This window comes from Hoplias malabaricus, chromosome X1 (assembly GCF_029633855.1).
Source record: "Hoplias malabaricus isolate fHopMal1 chromosome X1, fHopMal1.hap1, whole genome shotgun sequence".
NCBI lineage: Eukaryota > Metazoa > Chordata > Actinopteri > Characiformes > Erythrinidae > Hoplias > Hoplias malabaricus.
In genome coordinates this window covers 20,785,499-20,800,570 of record NC_089818.1, presented here as the reverse complement: position 1 = coordinate 20,800,570, position 15,072 = coordinate 20,785,499, and the positions used below count along the sequence as shown (strand labels likewise).

The 15,072-nt window shown below is 44.3% G+C and overlaps 1 protein-coding gene across 1 annotated transcript in view; it reads left to right on the top strand.

Moving 5' to 3' along the window:
* The window catches only part of LOC136675566 (microtubule cross-linking factor 1-like), a 73,965-nt gene that overhangs the window by 27,349 nt on the left and 31,544 nt on the right, over positions 1-15,072 (top strand). The window contains exons 4-6 of the mRNA XM_066652185.1: positions 10,252-10,311; positions 10,525-11,655; positions 11,863-12,150. Of these exons, the coding sequence (XP_066508282.1) occupies positions 10,252-10,311; positions 10,525-11,655; positions 11,863-12,150 (1,479 nt within the window). The remainder of the gene's footprint in view (positions 1-10,251; positions 10,312-10,524; positions 11,656-11,862; positions 12,151-15,072) is intronic.

The window sequence follows — 15,072 nt, the reverse complement described above, 5'->3', positions numbered from 1 at the left end:
TGTGTATTGTTGGGCAGGTTAGCATGGTTAAGTTGACTATGGTGAGCCTAGTGACCAACTCACTGTCGTAATGGAATGGTCCTCCAGACTCCAGTGCTTTACAGTAAGTGTCAAGCAGAAGGCAGCACTTAATCACTGATTGCCCTGGGAACATGAAAAGCGCTGTAAACAACCTCCATCCATCTCCACTACAAATCCCACACAGCACTGTGTTGTTGTTGTTTTCAAGCACGGCTCTTAGGCAAGCTTCAGAGGGGCCTTTACTGTGAGAGGATGAGGGGTATTAACACTTGCACCAAATAACGCTGGCTATCAGAGCTGTGCACTGGATCTTAACGGCTGATATTCAGTCCAAATCTCGCCACGTATAATGAGCTAACATGGGTTTACGGGACACCGTCTGCAAAGCCAGATCTTTTCTGTCGCCTCCAATTAGCACGGTACACAATGTTAAACGCTCCGCTAGGACTGGCGATAAGTGAAAGACTGCATCGGGGTGCTTAGAGGACACAGGCATGGTTATTAGCCAGTGATTCATGCTCAAATATTCTCTCTCTTACACACACACACAGAGAGAGAGAGAGAGAGACAAAAATACATCAGGTCATGGAGATCTTCATTTAGAGCCTCGTTGAGCAATAATCACAGAGCAAATACACAAACGTCTGTTTAGTTATCAGTGATATTTCTTTTATTAGTTATGTATATTTTAATCTTAAACAGTAGATGAACACTTAAAAATGAACAAATAAATTGGCGTAATTACTTTAGATAAGGAGCTCTTTATTAAGTTATTATGATCTGACAGGTGTTAAATATTGACTCCCCGTTCCGGCTTGGTGATTAGATTCTGGCCTCCTTGCACAAGCGTACTGCTGTGTTTACACTGGTCAGCCATAACATTATGACCACCAGGCGATTGCTCTAAGACTGCAAGAGAAGCTCAAAAATAAGTGATCCAATATATACTGTTGTGTGTACATGTCATTGAATAAATATGCACTACAACGCGCTCAACTGTTGTTCAGAATCAGCTTCTTATCACTGGTAAAGACGCGGCTTTCCTCTCAATCATTCCTGCAGCTTCACAGTGCTTTAAACAGAGTTCAATAGCGAAGCAGCGAAGTGCAGCGAAACGAGACGAGTCATTGGATAAATGCTGGGCTTTGTCCCACCCATCGGACGCTCAGCGTCTCTGGGGGTCTATGGGGCAGTGGGCTGGCCTCGGCTGGCCCGGACGCTCAGCTTCTGCATGATGATTGGATGATCTGTCTGAGGCAGAATCCCTTTTTGATTGACAGCGAAATGAGCGAATCAGCGATCCTTTGGTGTAAAGATCCGTGCGAGCATTACATTTTCATTCTGTTCTGCGTTGAACCGGTTACTTTCTTAAACCTCTTAGCGGCATTTTCTTTGTTAAAAACGACTAGCGACAAATCGAGCTTCTATTTCTGGTGGGTTTTTTGTAGCTGCTTGTGTTTGGAGACTGACTTCTATCACTCTTTCTGACTTCTATCGCAGTTTCTGTCCAGCGGGTGCTGCTGAGCCCCTCCACCGTCACAAAGCACTCACAGACGGACACACTTCACATGGGCCAAGGCCGTTTAAGCAGCCTAGCTCTGCTGGCCATTGAGAGGACACTAGTCAAGTTCCTGGAAAAGACGCCTTGTTGGTACGACAGGGTCACAGATCATTTTCTTAAAAAGGAACGGAGGGTAGAATTTACGTATAAATAAACCGACACATTTTGTGATGTAGGCCGAAATTGAGCTTCCCCTCCTTGAAAGACCAGCATCCGCCACTGATGACCACCTATTTGTTTCTACACTCACTGTCCGTTCTCTCAGTTCCACTGACCCTACAGGAGCACTTCGTTTTACGATTTCCTACTGTAATACCTCCGTCTGCTGCTCTACGTACTTTCTTCGCCACACTTTCTGGGTGGTGGATCAGTCTCAGCTCTGCAGTGACATTGATGTGGTGGTGGTGGTGTGTTGAGCTGGTATGAGTGGATCAGACACAGCAGTGCTGCTGGAGGTTTTGAATATTCTGGCTGATCTGTGTATACGAGAAAAATCTTATTCTATGCGTTCGAGGCGTAGTTGGTCTAATCCAGAACAGTGCAGGAGTAACTACACCTTCACTCAGAAGTTTAGGGAGTGGCATCCGAAGTCCAGGGTGTGTTTCTGCCTTGTGCCCAAGGATTCCAAGAACGCTCAAGACCCACCATGACCCTCATCAGGATGAGAGCAGTTACAGTAAAACCTCCAGCAGCACTGCTGTGTCTGATCCACTCATACCAGCTCAACACACCACCACCACAACATCAGTGTCACTGTAGAGCTGAGACTAATCCACCACCCAGAAAGTGTGGCGAAGAAAGTACGTAGAGCAGCAGACGGACGTACTACAGTAGGTGAATGGACAGATTCTCCATTGCCCACCTGTTTAGTGCTTTTTATAATGCATTAAAGCAGTGATTTCCAAACTTATGGAGTTTAGAATATTTTCAACATATATTCCACACTACACTGGAATTTTTTTTAAATGCTAATTAATATAAAACGGCAGCTTTCTTACTGAATAAAATACAATTACATATCACGTTTACAGTGGACTTGATGTATGATGTATGGGCTGTGCCCCCCGTGCTGCCCTGAGAAGCACTGTTCTGACTTACATCTGAGATATCTTACTTTTTTATCCAGTGAGTTAGAAACCAAGGCTGCTGTCGGTTATGGGTTGTGTTTTTGGCCTTTGAGGGGATGTGTGTGCTTTAGTGGAGATGATGCTGACTTAAACCTGAACGTGACCTGGAGATCAAACAGCAAACACACTACAGTCAGTTCATTCCTCCTGGGTACTTTTGCATTCTTAGAAACACCACTATCCACCAGACATGAAAATATTGCCAAGGTCCATCACTAACATTCAGTTTCATCATCATCGGCTAAGATCTCTAGAGCATGAGGTAGATTGGTGTTTTATTTTAGTCGGTTTGCGCTAGAGTCAGTGCTCAGGAGAATGTACTATGGTTCAGTTTACTTCCATGATTTACTCTCCATATATTTACTATTCAAGTGAAGGTCTTTCAGATGGAGAGTTCAGTCAGTTTAAGTCTGTTTCATTCCAGATTTCAGATGGTTTTTTTTCTGAACCTAGTAGTCAGTATTTTCTTCATTCATTCATTCATTATCTGTAACCCTTATCCAGTTCAGGGTCACGGTGGGTCCAGAGCCTACCTGGAATCATTGGGCGCAAGGGGGAATACACCCTGGAGGGGGCGCCAGTCCTTCACAGGGCAACACAGACACACACATTCACTCACACCTACCCTTATCCAGTTCAGGGTCGCGGTGGGTCCAGAGTCCGGTGACAGACAGTCACCCGGAGGAAACCCACGCAGACACAGGGAGAACACACCACACTCCTCACAGACAGTCACCCGGAGGATACCCACGCAGACACAGGGAGAACACACCACACTCCTCACAGACAGTCACCCGGAGGAAACCCACGCAGACAAAGGGAGAACACACCACACTCCTCACAGACAGTCACCCGGAGGATACCCACGCAGACACAGGGAGAACACACCACACTCCTCACAGACAGTCACCCGGAGGATACCACCGTGCCGCCTATTTTCTTCATGCTTCATTCATTTTTAATAAAACCTACCCTTTTGCTGGAGGTACACTGTCATTTGGTCATCGTTGGCCATTTCAGTCTCCTCTGTTCATTCATTTTACAACAAAAACCTTGTCATACCTTGCTCTGCTGGAGTATCAAAATAAACCAGTTCAGGTGAATGTTCAGATGCTTCAAGTCTGAAGTTCAACTCTTCAACTATTTAGTTACCAGCTCCATTCATTTGAATTCTTCCCATAAAGACCACCACACACCAACAGTGTTTTGAAGGATGGTGTAAACACTGCTACTGACATTTGGAAACTTCCAGCACTGCTCACTTTCTGAGAGCCACTGTGCACCACTCAGTATTATGCTATTTGAGCATTACATTTAACAAGAATGAGACCACATTATGCCATAGTCTATTAATATTGTTAACAGGAGATACATATAAGAATACTGTACAATAGATGGATAATAATGATATAGTATTGTCACAAATAAAGGAAATTCAATGTGCTGCTGGCCAATCTGCTTTACTAAGTGCTTCTGTACGACAGGGACAGTTACTGGCACAGCTTGATGCCTTCTGTTTTACAGATGTTACAGATGGTGGTGAAACTTTAATAGAAAATATTAAATATATGAGCTATCTCCAAACATACTTTGTCATTTTTAAAAGTGTCCCCCTGCATCATTGGCTCCAATTCAAATCCTGGACAGAAAAAAAAGGAGCAGAATTTTTAAGCAGGCGACATTCAAATACGCCCGATGAGAACCCGCCCCGCTGCGCCCGAATGGCTAAGTCCCCCTTTTGTGGTGCCTCATTTCTAATCTCTTTGAAAAGTTTTCGGGTGAAAAATGGGAAAACGTGTTCAGCAGCCGTCCTCACAAAGCCATCCTGCGGACCATCCAACCCCAAGACTATCCAGCCCCGGGCTTTGAATCCCAAACAAAAAGATCACGGCTGATCCAAGGCCTGTATTAAAGATGCAGTGCAGTCTAGACATGATGTGAAACTGCTTCTAGAACAGCAGAGGCGGGACTGTGGGATTTTCAGCTAGAGAGAAAGAGAGAAAAAGGACGAGAGATAGAGGGAGTAGAGGGTGGTGAGTGCTGCTTTGTGCCGCTGGTGAATAGGCTGATGCATGCGCCTGTTGCAGAGTGTGTAACGGTCTCTTTTGTGTGTAATATCATCCCTCCTAAGCTTGTCACGGTCACAGCAAACCTCCTGCTCAAGCATGCTCACACACACACACACACACACACACACATACAAACACACACACACACACACTGTCTGCCTCAGAAAATAGGGCGGGCTGTTGCATGTTTAAAAATGTATTTAAACGAGGCATGGTTTGCTCATATGAGGGTGGAGTCGTTTTGTATTGCTCTGTGCCTGTGAAATACAGTCAGAACTCAGGATACTGGCTTAATGCGTCTTTAAAACAAGAGCCTTGGAGCAATGCTCAGCCAGTAGAGTGTTTTAATGTTTACTGTGGCATTGAAATGTTGCGCCACGCTTTCCTCTGAATAAACCTTATCCATGTAATATACACTAATAATGATTAATGATTGCTGAGCATCAGAGGAAAGCATGATGTCCCCAAACTTCTGACAGGCCGTGTCCAATCTCAGTGGTTGTGTAACGCAGGGGAGAGTGGGTGTGGAGGCTGTGATGGGAGCTTGTTTGGGAGAGGACCAGGCAGCAGGATTATCAGGCCGTAGTTAGAACGCGATTATCCAAGCCTGAATGAACAGCTACTGTGGGAAGCAGTCCATTGGACACCTTTCTGCCCTCTCTCAACGTTTCCATTTCCCACCTCCTCTCTGAGTTACTCCTCACACTCCTCTTTACACGGAGAATGCAGTATGTTCACTCTCATCCGGATAATTGTGTTTGCTTCTCTGGGTTTTCTCAGAGATTGGTGTGATGCACTCGACCACTTTATGTTAATAGTGTTACTTGAGCATTGGTGCAAAAATAAAACATATTTCAGCTCTGAGTTGTTGTTTTTATGGCTTTCACATTCAACGAAACTATTGAATGAACCTCTGTGGGATTGTGGTAAGTTATAGTTCAACAATCTAATAACCCTCTCCCTCAGAATTACCCAAACACTAATACATTTTCAGCCATGGGATTGCGTGTATTGCAGTGAGATTTGCATGTGTTGGTGTGTACAGTCTCACAAGTTTTCTGAAAAGAAACAAGCTTAAAAATGTCACATTTTAGTACACAATTTCTATATATTACTATAAAGATACCTGGAACCATTGGGCGCAAGGTGGGAATACACCCTGGAGGGGGCGCCAGTCCTTCACAGGGCAACACAGACACACACACACAATCACTCACACCTAAGGACACTTTTGAGTCGCCAATCCACCTACCAACGTGTGTTTTTGGACTGTGGGAGGAAACTGGAGCACCCACATGGACACAGGGAGAACACACCACACTCTTCACAGACAGTCACCCGGAGGAAACCCACACGGACACAGAGAGAACACACCACACTCCTCACAGACAGTCACCCGGAGGAAACCCACGTGGACACAGGGAGAACACACCACACTCCTCACAGACAGTCACCCGGAGGAAACCCACGTGGACACAGGGAGAACACACCACACTCCTCACAGACAGTCACCCGGAGGAAACCCACACGGACACAGAGAGAACACACCACACTCCTCACAGACAGTCACCCGGAGGAAACCCACGTGGACACAGGGAGAACACACCACACTCCTCACAGACAGTCACCCGGAGGAAACCCACGTGGACACAGGGAGAACACACCACACTCCTCACAGACAGTCACCCGGAGGAAACCCACGCGGACACAGAGAAAACACACCACACTCCTCACAGACAGTCACCTGGAGCGGGAATCGAACTCACAACCTCCAGGTCCCTGGAGGTGTGTGACTGCGACACTAACCTGCTGCTCCACCGTGCCGCCCTGAGGTCCTTTTTACTTTATATATTTATTTATAGCAGTAGTTTGCTCTCAGTAGGAAAAGGCATTTCCGCATTTTAAATTTCAACAAAATGTAATATAACCAGGGCCCCCCAAATATAGGCATAGACATGTACGAATACAATAAACTGACAATGGCACCTACATCCAGCTGCTGTCCTAATGGAAATGTTATGACCTTGATGCATTGCTACAAGCTGTCATCATGCTACCATTACAAGTCCAACAGTCTACTAATTTACACATATTAGATTTTCAGGGGAATGTAGGAAGGGACCTAGTGGAAAACAGAACTGTGTTTAGTGCCCTTAGTCTGAAATCTGTACCTAAACTGCACAGTCTATATCACAAATATGTAATATGTTTGTGAGCACAAGACGAGGTACTGAACACAAACTTGACTTTAATGAAAAGTTGTTGTGTGTACAGTGTTCTGGAGCTAGCTTTGGACTTTCACCATGGTGGTGTTATTTCATGAGATCAGAACAGAAATTTGGAAGAGTAGACTTAAGTCTGTGGAAAGAGGCCACCATTTAATGATTTAATTTTCACTCAAAATGGCCATTAAGCAACAAGCTAGACGTCCCTTTTAAAAGCTACATCTCTGACTGTGGCCCATTTTCTGTAGTATAATAAACACAATAGCAATCACAGCACTTGTCCCAGAGCCAACATTTAATGCAGTAGAAATGCTCAGAATGTAGCTGCAGTGAATGAGAACAGTGAATTATTTGCAGTTGTTTGAGATTTAAACCCCAAAAATCATGATTATAAAGTACAAGTGCTTCCCACACTGGCTAAGGACTGAAACAGTTCATCTTCCGTCCACATGTACAAATGACTGTGGTCAGGTTTGTAATAATAGTTGTAGAAACAGAACAGGAAAGGCCTCTGAGAACTGGGTGTGGAATGACTCAGGCGATCTGAATCCACAGTGATGTATTAGCCAGTTCTTACATAAAAAATGACATCACTTTAGGCTCTGTTTCTTAGTATGTTTTTGTACTGTCTCTAGGTGGGCTCTCAGCTATTCCTCTCTCTCTCTCTCTCTCTCTCTCATGAGTTCATGGGTAGTGAATCTCCCTCAGAATTTAGGAAATAAACTCACTCTTTCCATATGTCTGGCCATAAATGATTCAAACTCCACTACCTCGGGCTTCTTTAAACTCAGGGTTGTACCATGTTCCTAAACTCGGTTCAAAGTAAGGCTAATGCTAGCCCCCGGTGTTAGCATCACTAGACTTTCACTCCATCAGCACTCTGATCAAACACATCAGCCATATGTGTGTCCTAAAAAAGCTTCAGAGCAGGAAGACACATCAGAGAACTTTAAATAGCCATGCTAATGCTAACATGCTGTTCTGGAATTAGATAAACTCACTGCTCTCGCTCTCTCTCTCTCTCTCGCTCTCTCTCTCATGAGATAATGACTATTGATTCTTCCCTCTATTTCATATAAACACAACATATAAAAAACAGACTTGTGCAGAAAACATCAAAGTCCCCTTCCAGTCATTGATTTTAACTTACCTTCTTTAGCTAAATTGAATTTAACTATTTAAATGCCTTAAAATAGCATTGATGTAATTTTACACCTTTGCCTTTGCCTTACTCAGTTTGTGCAGATCTATGAATATGGAGTAAGTCCCTATGTCTTTCAAAAGCCCCGCCTTTCATGCTGACAGGATTGGTTCCTCAGGTTTGTGATGTAAGAAACCCAGGCTGTCTAAAGCTGCCCATCTGAAACAGTCCTTGGACAACTGCAGTTTCAAAGCGGAAATTCTCAGCAATGGCATTAACTTCTTATTTAACTCATGATGGAAAAGTTCAAGACACTTATCCATACGTTCACACACACCAATGGATAAAAACTGTGCAAGGTAGTGGTTGACTCTTTTCTGTGTGATTTTTATACGCCAGTCCTTAAGCCTGTGTTGCGTGCAGCAGCTCCCTGTTGATCCGAGCTGTGCGTGTTTTGTGACCAGCCTCTCTGCGTTATACTACACTCCCCCTCCCTGTTTAAAGATGATATAATGACAAAGCTGACTGTTTTATATTCAGTGTTTGATTTATTAGCTGGACACTCGGAAGCTGTAAATAAAATAGAGATGTTGCCCAGAGTGAAGGACAGAAACTGAAAGAATTGAAATGACTGGGAAAGCTTTATATATATATAAATTTTGAATGACTTAAAACCCATCATATTTCATCAAATTGCAAAAGAAGTGATAATATCTCAAAGCACATCATCTGACAGAAGTTTATAATAACTTACTATTTATTCATTCATTCATTATCTGTAACTCTTATCCAGTTCAGGGTCGCGGTGGGTCCAGAGTCTACCTGGAATCATTGGGTGCAAGGCGGGAATACACCCTGGAGGGGGCGCCAGTCCTTCACAGGGCAACACACACACACACGTTCACTCACTCACTCACACCTACAGACACTTTTTGAGTCACCAATCCACCTACCAACGTGTGTTTTTTGGACTGTGGGTGGAAACCGGAGCACCCGGAGGAAACCCACGCAGACACAGGGAGAACACACCACACTCCTCACAGACAGTGACCTGGAGGAAACCCACGCAGACACAGGGAGAACACACCACACTCCTCACAGACAGTGACCTGGAGGAAACCCACGCAGACACAGGGAGAACACACCACACTCCTCACAGACAGTGACCTGGAGGAAACCCACGCAGACACAGAGAGAACACACCACACTCCTCACAGACAGTGACCTGGAGGAAACCCACGCAGACACAGGGAGAACACACCACACTCCTCACAGACAGTGACCTGGAGGAAACCCACGCAGACACAGGGAGAACACACCACACTCCTCACAGACAGTCACCTGGAGGAAACCCACGCAGACACAGGGAGAACACACCACACTCCTCACAGACAGTCACCCGGAGGAAACCCACACAGACACAGAGAGAACACACCACACTCCTCACAGACAGTCACCCAGAGGAAACCCACGCAGACACAGAGAGAACACACCACACTCCTCACAGACAGTCACCCGGACACTACCTGCTGCACCACTGTGCCGCCCATAACTTATTATATTATTATTATTATAAATTAAAGTTTATAATAACTATGAATGTATGTAATAGAATATAGTACATAGTAATAACTGCTTGTACAAACTTTGGTCAGTGATTGTAGTATTTCATATTTACGTTGTTGTTGTTGTATATAATGTTAAAGAGACAATAGTTATGACAAATAAATCCTAATTGTTGCACAGTGCTGTACATTCTGATTAATGCATTAAAGCTATGGTTTGGCCAAAAAAATCACGAATGTCACTGTTGTCCTTTCAGCTGAACAAAACAGTATGATTTGCCAGTATGAAAATGATGTAAATTTGTTAAGTAATCAGATGCATGTATATCTATCTGACCTCTGTGCTCTTCTTATAACTAATCTCTAATCTGTTCTTACATAACAACACCATCAGCATTCTCTCTTCAACTCACAGCGATTCTAAAATGAATATCAACTGTCAGTGGGGTGTCAGGCTTACCGTCCTGTACCTTCTGCTGACATAAGCTGTGTTCCCTTCTTCTTTTCCCTTCTCATGGCTTTGGTTCTCCTTGTTCTTTCAGGTGGCACTGAGGAGACGGGGGAGCAGGGAAACCTTCAAGGACAAGAAATCTCTTACTCAGGTTTGTATTTTTTAAACACTACTCTTACGCAATACATCATCACTCTCAGAATAAATCCTTGTACCTTGAAAAACGTAACTTTACAGTAGAAGAACTTTGAAGTGTAGGTTAAAGTAACATAAAAGGTCGTTTTGGTGTTTCAGATAATTATTATAACAGCTAAATATCATTAATATGAGAAATGTTATGACCTGACTCTCCTCATTCACACAGGAGGACAGTGCAGACCTGCGCTGTCAGCTGCAGTTCGCTAAAGAGGAATCTGCCCTGATGCGTAAGAAAATGGCCAAAGTGGGCCGGGAGAAGGATGAATTGGAGCAGGAGCTCCAGAAGTACAAGTCTGTGTACGGGGACGTGGACAGCCCCCTGCCCCTGGCTGAAGTGACAGGAGGTGGGCCACACAGTACACGAGAGGCTGAGCTACGCTTGCGGCTCAGGCTGGTCGAGGAGGAGGCCAATATTTTGGGGCGCAAGATCGTAGAGCTGGAGGTGGAGAACCGTGGCCTACGGGCCGAGAATGAGGACCTGCGATCCCAGTATGAGCGCGATTGTTTCGGCCGTGAGCCTTTCTCCAGTGTGCCAACTTCTCCGTATGGCACAGACGGGGCACTGGAGTCGGCCAGCGAGCTGCGGCGCCACCTGCAGTTTGTGGAAGAGGAGGCTGAGCTCCTTCGACGTTCCATCTCTGAGATTGAGGACCATAACAGGCAACTGACCACTGAGCTCAACCGCTTCAAGTTTGGGCCTGGGCCAGGTGATGGTGAGGCTGAAGGTGCCACAAGTGTCCTGAAGCCTGGAAATGGGGGTAATGGTGGTAACGGAGGGGTGATCATCCCAACGAGTGGTGCCGGGCTCCTGCAGGAGGAGCTGAAAGCTGCTCGGCTACAGATTGATGAGTTGAGCGGGAAGGTAATGAAGCTGCAGTATGAGAATCGCGTGCTAATTTCCAATGTACAGCGCTGTGACCTGGCTGCCCACCTGGGCCTGCGCACCGGGAGCCCCCGGGACAGTGATGCTGAGAGCAGGGACGCTGAGGAGGAGGAGACAGGACGGCTCTTGATGCTCCATCCCAAACGGGAGGGTCCTGTGGGTGGTGAGAGCGACTCTGAGGACCCATTCGAGAAGACTGCCACCTCTGGGTTCGGGAGTGGTGGGAAAGCATCGGACGTTGGTGAGCTAGGAGGGGCGGAGCTTGCGCAGCGGAGGCGGGAAGATCGGGAGATGCTCATTAGTATTAAAAGGGAGGCAGAACGGCTGGGAAAAACAGTGGAGCGGCTAATCACAGACACTAACAGTCTGATCTGTGAGGGACGTCTGGTTATAACTGGAGCCGACTCTGTCGGGGTAGGTGAAGTTACTGTAATCAGTGGGTTTTCATAACATTTCCTTTCATTTCACAACCTTTCATAACGTTTTTTTAAGCTGGTCTAGTGACATATTTAGCATCTGAATCATTTACATGGATTCTGCAAGCTTCAGTAAAGCACATTTGGCATAATGGATAGTAACATAGGACTTGAACCACCTGATGCATGTTCCTTTTCCTTCCAGACTGCTGGGGACGTTTACGAGTTCAGAGGCGATGGGGACACAACCGAACCCAAGCCTGACTCTCAGGTGCTGGATGCCATCAATGCTCGTATGTGCACATTCCGGGCCGAACTCCATTCCTTCGTGGAGAAAGTGGACCACTTGGGCGAGGGTCTGAGGGAACGCACTGACGACCTTTCACCCATGCCCAACCTCACCGAGTCCAGCAGCTTCCTGTCCACAGTCACCTCCATGTCTCGTGACTCACCCATCGGAACTCTGGGAAGGGACCTGGTGACGGACTTCCAGGTAGGTTATATATGTCATTCTGTCCTTCATCTCCTCTTAAACCTTGTAGCGCCTGCTGTCACATGCTACTTGGGACATGATTGTGTTTTATTGTTTCATAAATTTTTAAGTTGTTTTGACACACATTAATGTGTTTCAGAGTTCAGTCAGGCAGCTCAGAGAAATACACTTCGATTGTATAAGAAGAGTGGTGAAAATAACATATAACTATTACACTTACTGTTTTTTAAGTGTAACTTAATACCATTTAAATTACAAATTAGTAGTGATTTAGTACAAATTTGTGTTTCCAAAATAACTTTAATCACACACCCATCCTGATGTACATTCACTGGAATCCATGTAAAACTGTATATTTGACACACTATGTTCATTTATTTTAAAAGTGAAATTAATGTTATTATATGGGTGTCCTGTTCAGATCTGATGGACTTCACTGTTTCTGTTGTGTTCACGATAGTTATGGCAAGACAGCATAGATGGGTCTAGACATAAACAATGGCATGTCTAAGCATGTGAATCATATAGAGACTGACAGTCCCATTGCTTCTGTATGCTTCAGTCATTGAGTTTGGCTCATTCATAACATACTTTCTGTTGCTTTCACTTGAAAAATTGGGAAATCGATTGTTTTGTGTTTGAACACATCCTAACATTTATCCACTTTTATTTTTTTAGTCGTCCTCTTTCTAAATATGTGTATAAAATAAAACATTGACATTTTGATCGTTGTAATATTTGGCTTTTTCAGCTTAAAGCAGTCACATATAAGGAGTTCATGCAAATTTCAAAGAATTAATAAAAACAATTTATTAATGCAGAATGGTGGCAGAGCAAGTCTTAGAAGCCAGGTCACTATACACATATCTCACACATTTATGAGAGCCACTTGGAGCCGGATGGAGGCTTTGTAGACCATACCACCACCACCATGCTTCACCAAGAGCCTAACTAAACTGTGCTACACCACCCAGCTCAGCCAAAGGCCACCTTGCCACCTCTTCATGAACCTTTGTCCCACCACAACCCCAAAGCAGTTTCCTACAATAAAACCCACACTTTACAGTGTCTACACCTACTCTTCTCCATCTCTACCCAGTGTCTCACCCCTGGCTTCTTGCTGAATTGCTGTGTCAGGGTCAGGGTCAAGAACAAAAAGGGCCACTATCAACCGCGTGGCCTGTTAAGTTGGAGCCAGTGGCTGGTGCACAATATGCTTTTATAAGCAAGGCAACACTGAGCCATTACAGCTGTAATATAACTATATATTAGCTGATTTTCCCTAAACATGTTTTTGGGGAAATTTGGTTCAACCTTGATATCCAGTCTTTCAAGGGAATTCAGAATGGTTTGATGTGAAATGGTCTGTTCTATGGAAATTCTCAGTAGCGGTGATAGAAATTGGTTTGGAAGGATATTAAATGAAATACAAATTCACTGTTTGTTGCCAAGACATTAGCAATAGGGCTTTGCTAAAGTTTTCTGAAAAAAACTGGTTCTTGTCACCATCAACTTAATATATGCAGCATTTGACATCAATTATCTCTGAATATTATCCAGTATCCAGCCAAAGCATGTTTTAAGCCAAATAAAACTTTGGTTGACCCTGCTGTTTTACTCAAAGTTTTAGAAGTAAACACTAAAACACTGGAGTGTGTGTTAATATACAGTACTTTGGCAAAGTCAAACCCCATTTTCAGAAATGTTGAGACTTCCTAAAAATGCATTAAAACAGAAAAACAAAATTATTTGTTTGTTCCCTCAACCTTTTATTTAACAGACCAAAGGACAGAGAAGTGATTTTCCACGTCTTCAGCGGTGAAATAGATTGATACATACAGGGGTTGGACAATGAAACTGAAACACCTGTCATTGCAGTGTGGGAGGTGTCATGGCTAAATTGGAGCAGCCTGGTGGACAATCTTCATTAACTGCGCATTGCACCAGTAAGACCATGTGCATCCAATGGTTCAAACATTGTGTCCTGAAGGCGGTGCCGTGTATCAGGACGACAATGCACCAATACACACAGCAAGACTTGTGAAAGATTGGTTTGATGAACATGAAAGTGAAGTTGAACATCTCCCATGGCCTGCACAGTCACCAGATCTAAATATTATTGAGCCACTTTGGGGTGTTTTGGAGGAGCGAGTCAGAAAACGTTTTCCTCCACCAGCATCACGTAGAGACCTGGCCACTATCCTGCAAGAAGAATGGCTTCAAATCCCTCTGACCACTGTGCAGGACGTGTATATGTCATTCCCAAGACGAACTGACGCTGTATCGGCCACAAAAGGAGGCCCTACACCGTACTAATAAATTACTGTGGTCTAAAACCAGGTGTTTCACTTTCATTGTCCAGCCCCTGTGTATAAATTGATGCCTGCAACACACTCAACAGAGGGACAGAGGCATGTTAACGGACCATAGTCTTGAGTTGTCATCTAACAGTAAACAAAATCACCTCAGAAATATTTCCCTAATGGAATAAATCCCAGATGGTCTCTGACTTTTTCATGGTACTGTCATTAATGGTTCTTTATGAACAGTGAACTCAGAATATGAAATACAGATTACATCATTCACCTCTTACTTTTTTCCTTCTTGGTATGTTGTCAGAGGGCTTTGGAGCTTTGGAGACACTGCTTTCGCTTCTCACATGCTCTCTGCTATTGCGTCTGCAGCAATAAGGACATGAGTCAACTTGTCACCAAATCGCTTGCTTGATTGTATTCTGTTGTTTTTCCATTCAAAATGTTTTTCACGTTTAAGAAGCAGATTCTGCGCTCAAACACTACAAAGAATTCTGGTTTTGGATGATGTTATATTTTGGTTTATGTTTATTGCTGGAACTATTGGTAAAGCTGGGTGGCTATAGACCTCTGAAGTTGTGTTGTCGTTTTGTAGAAATCATCAGGCCCC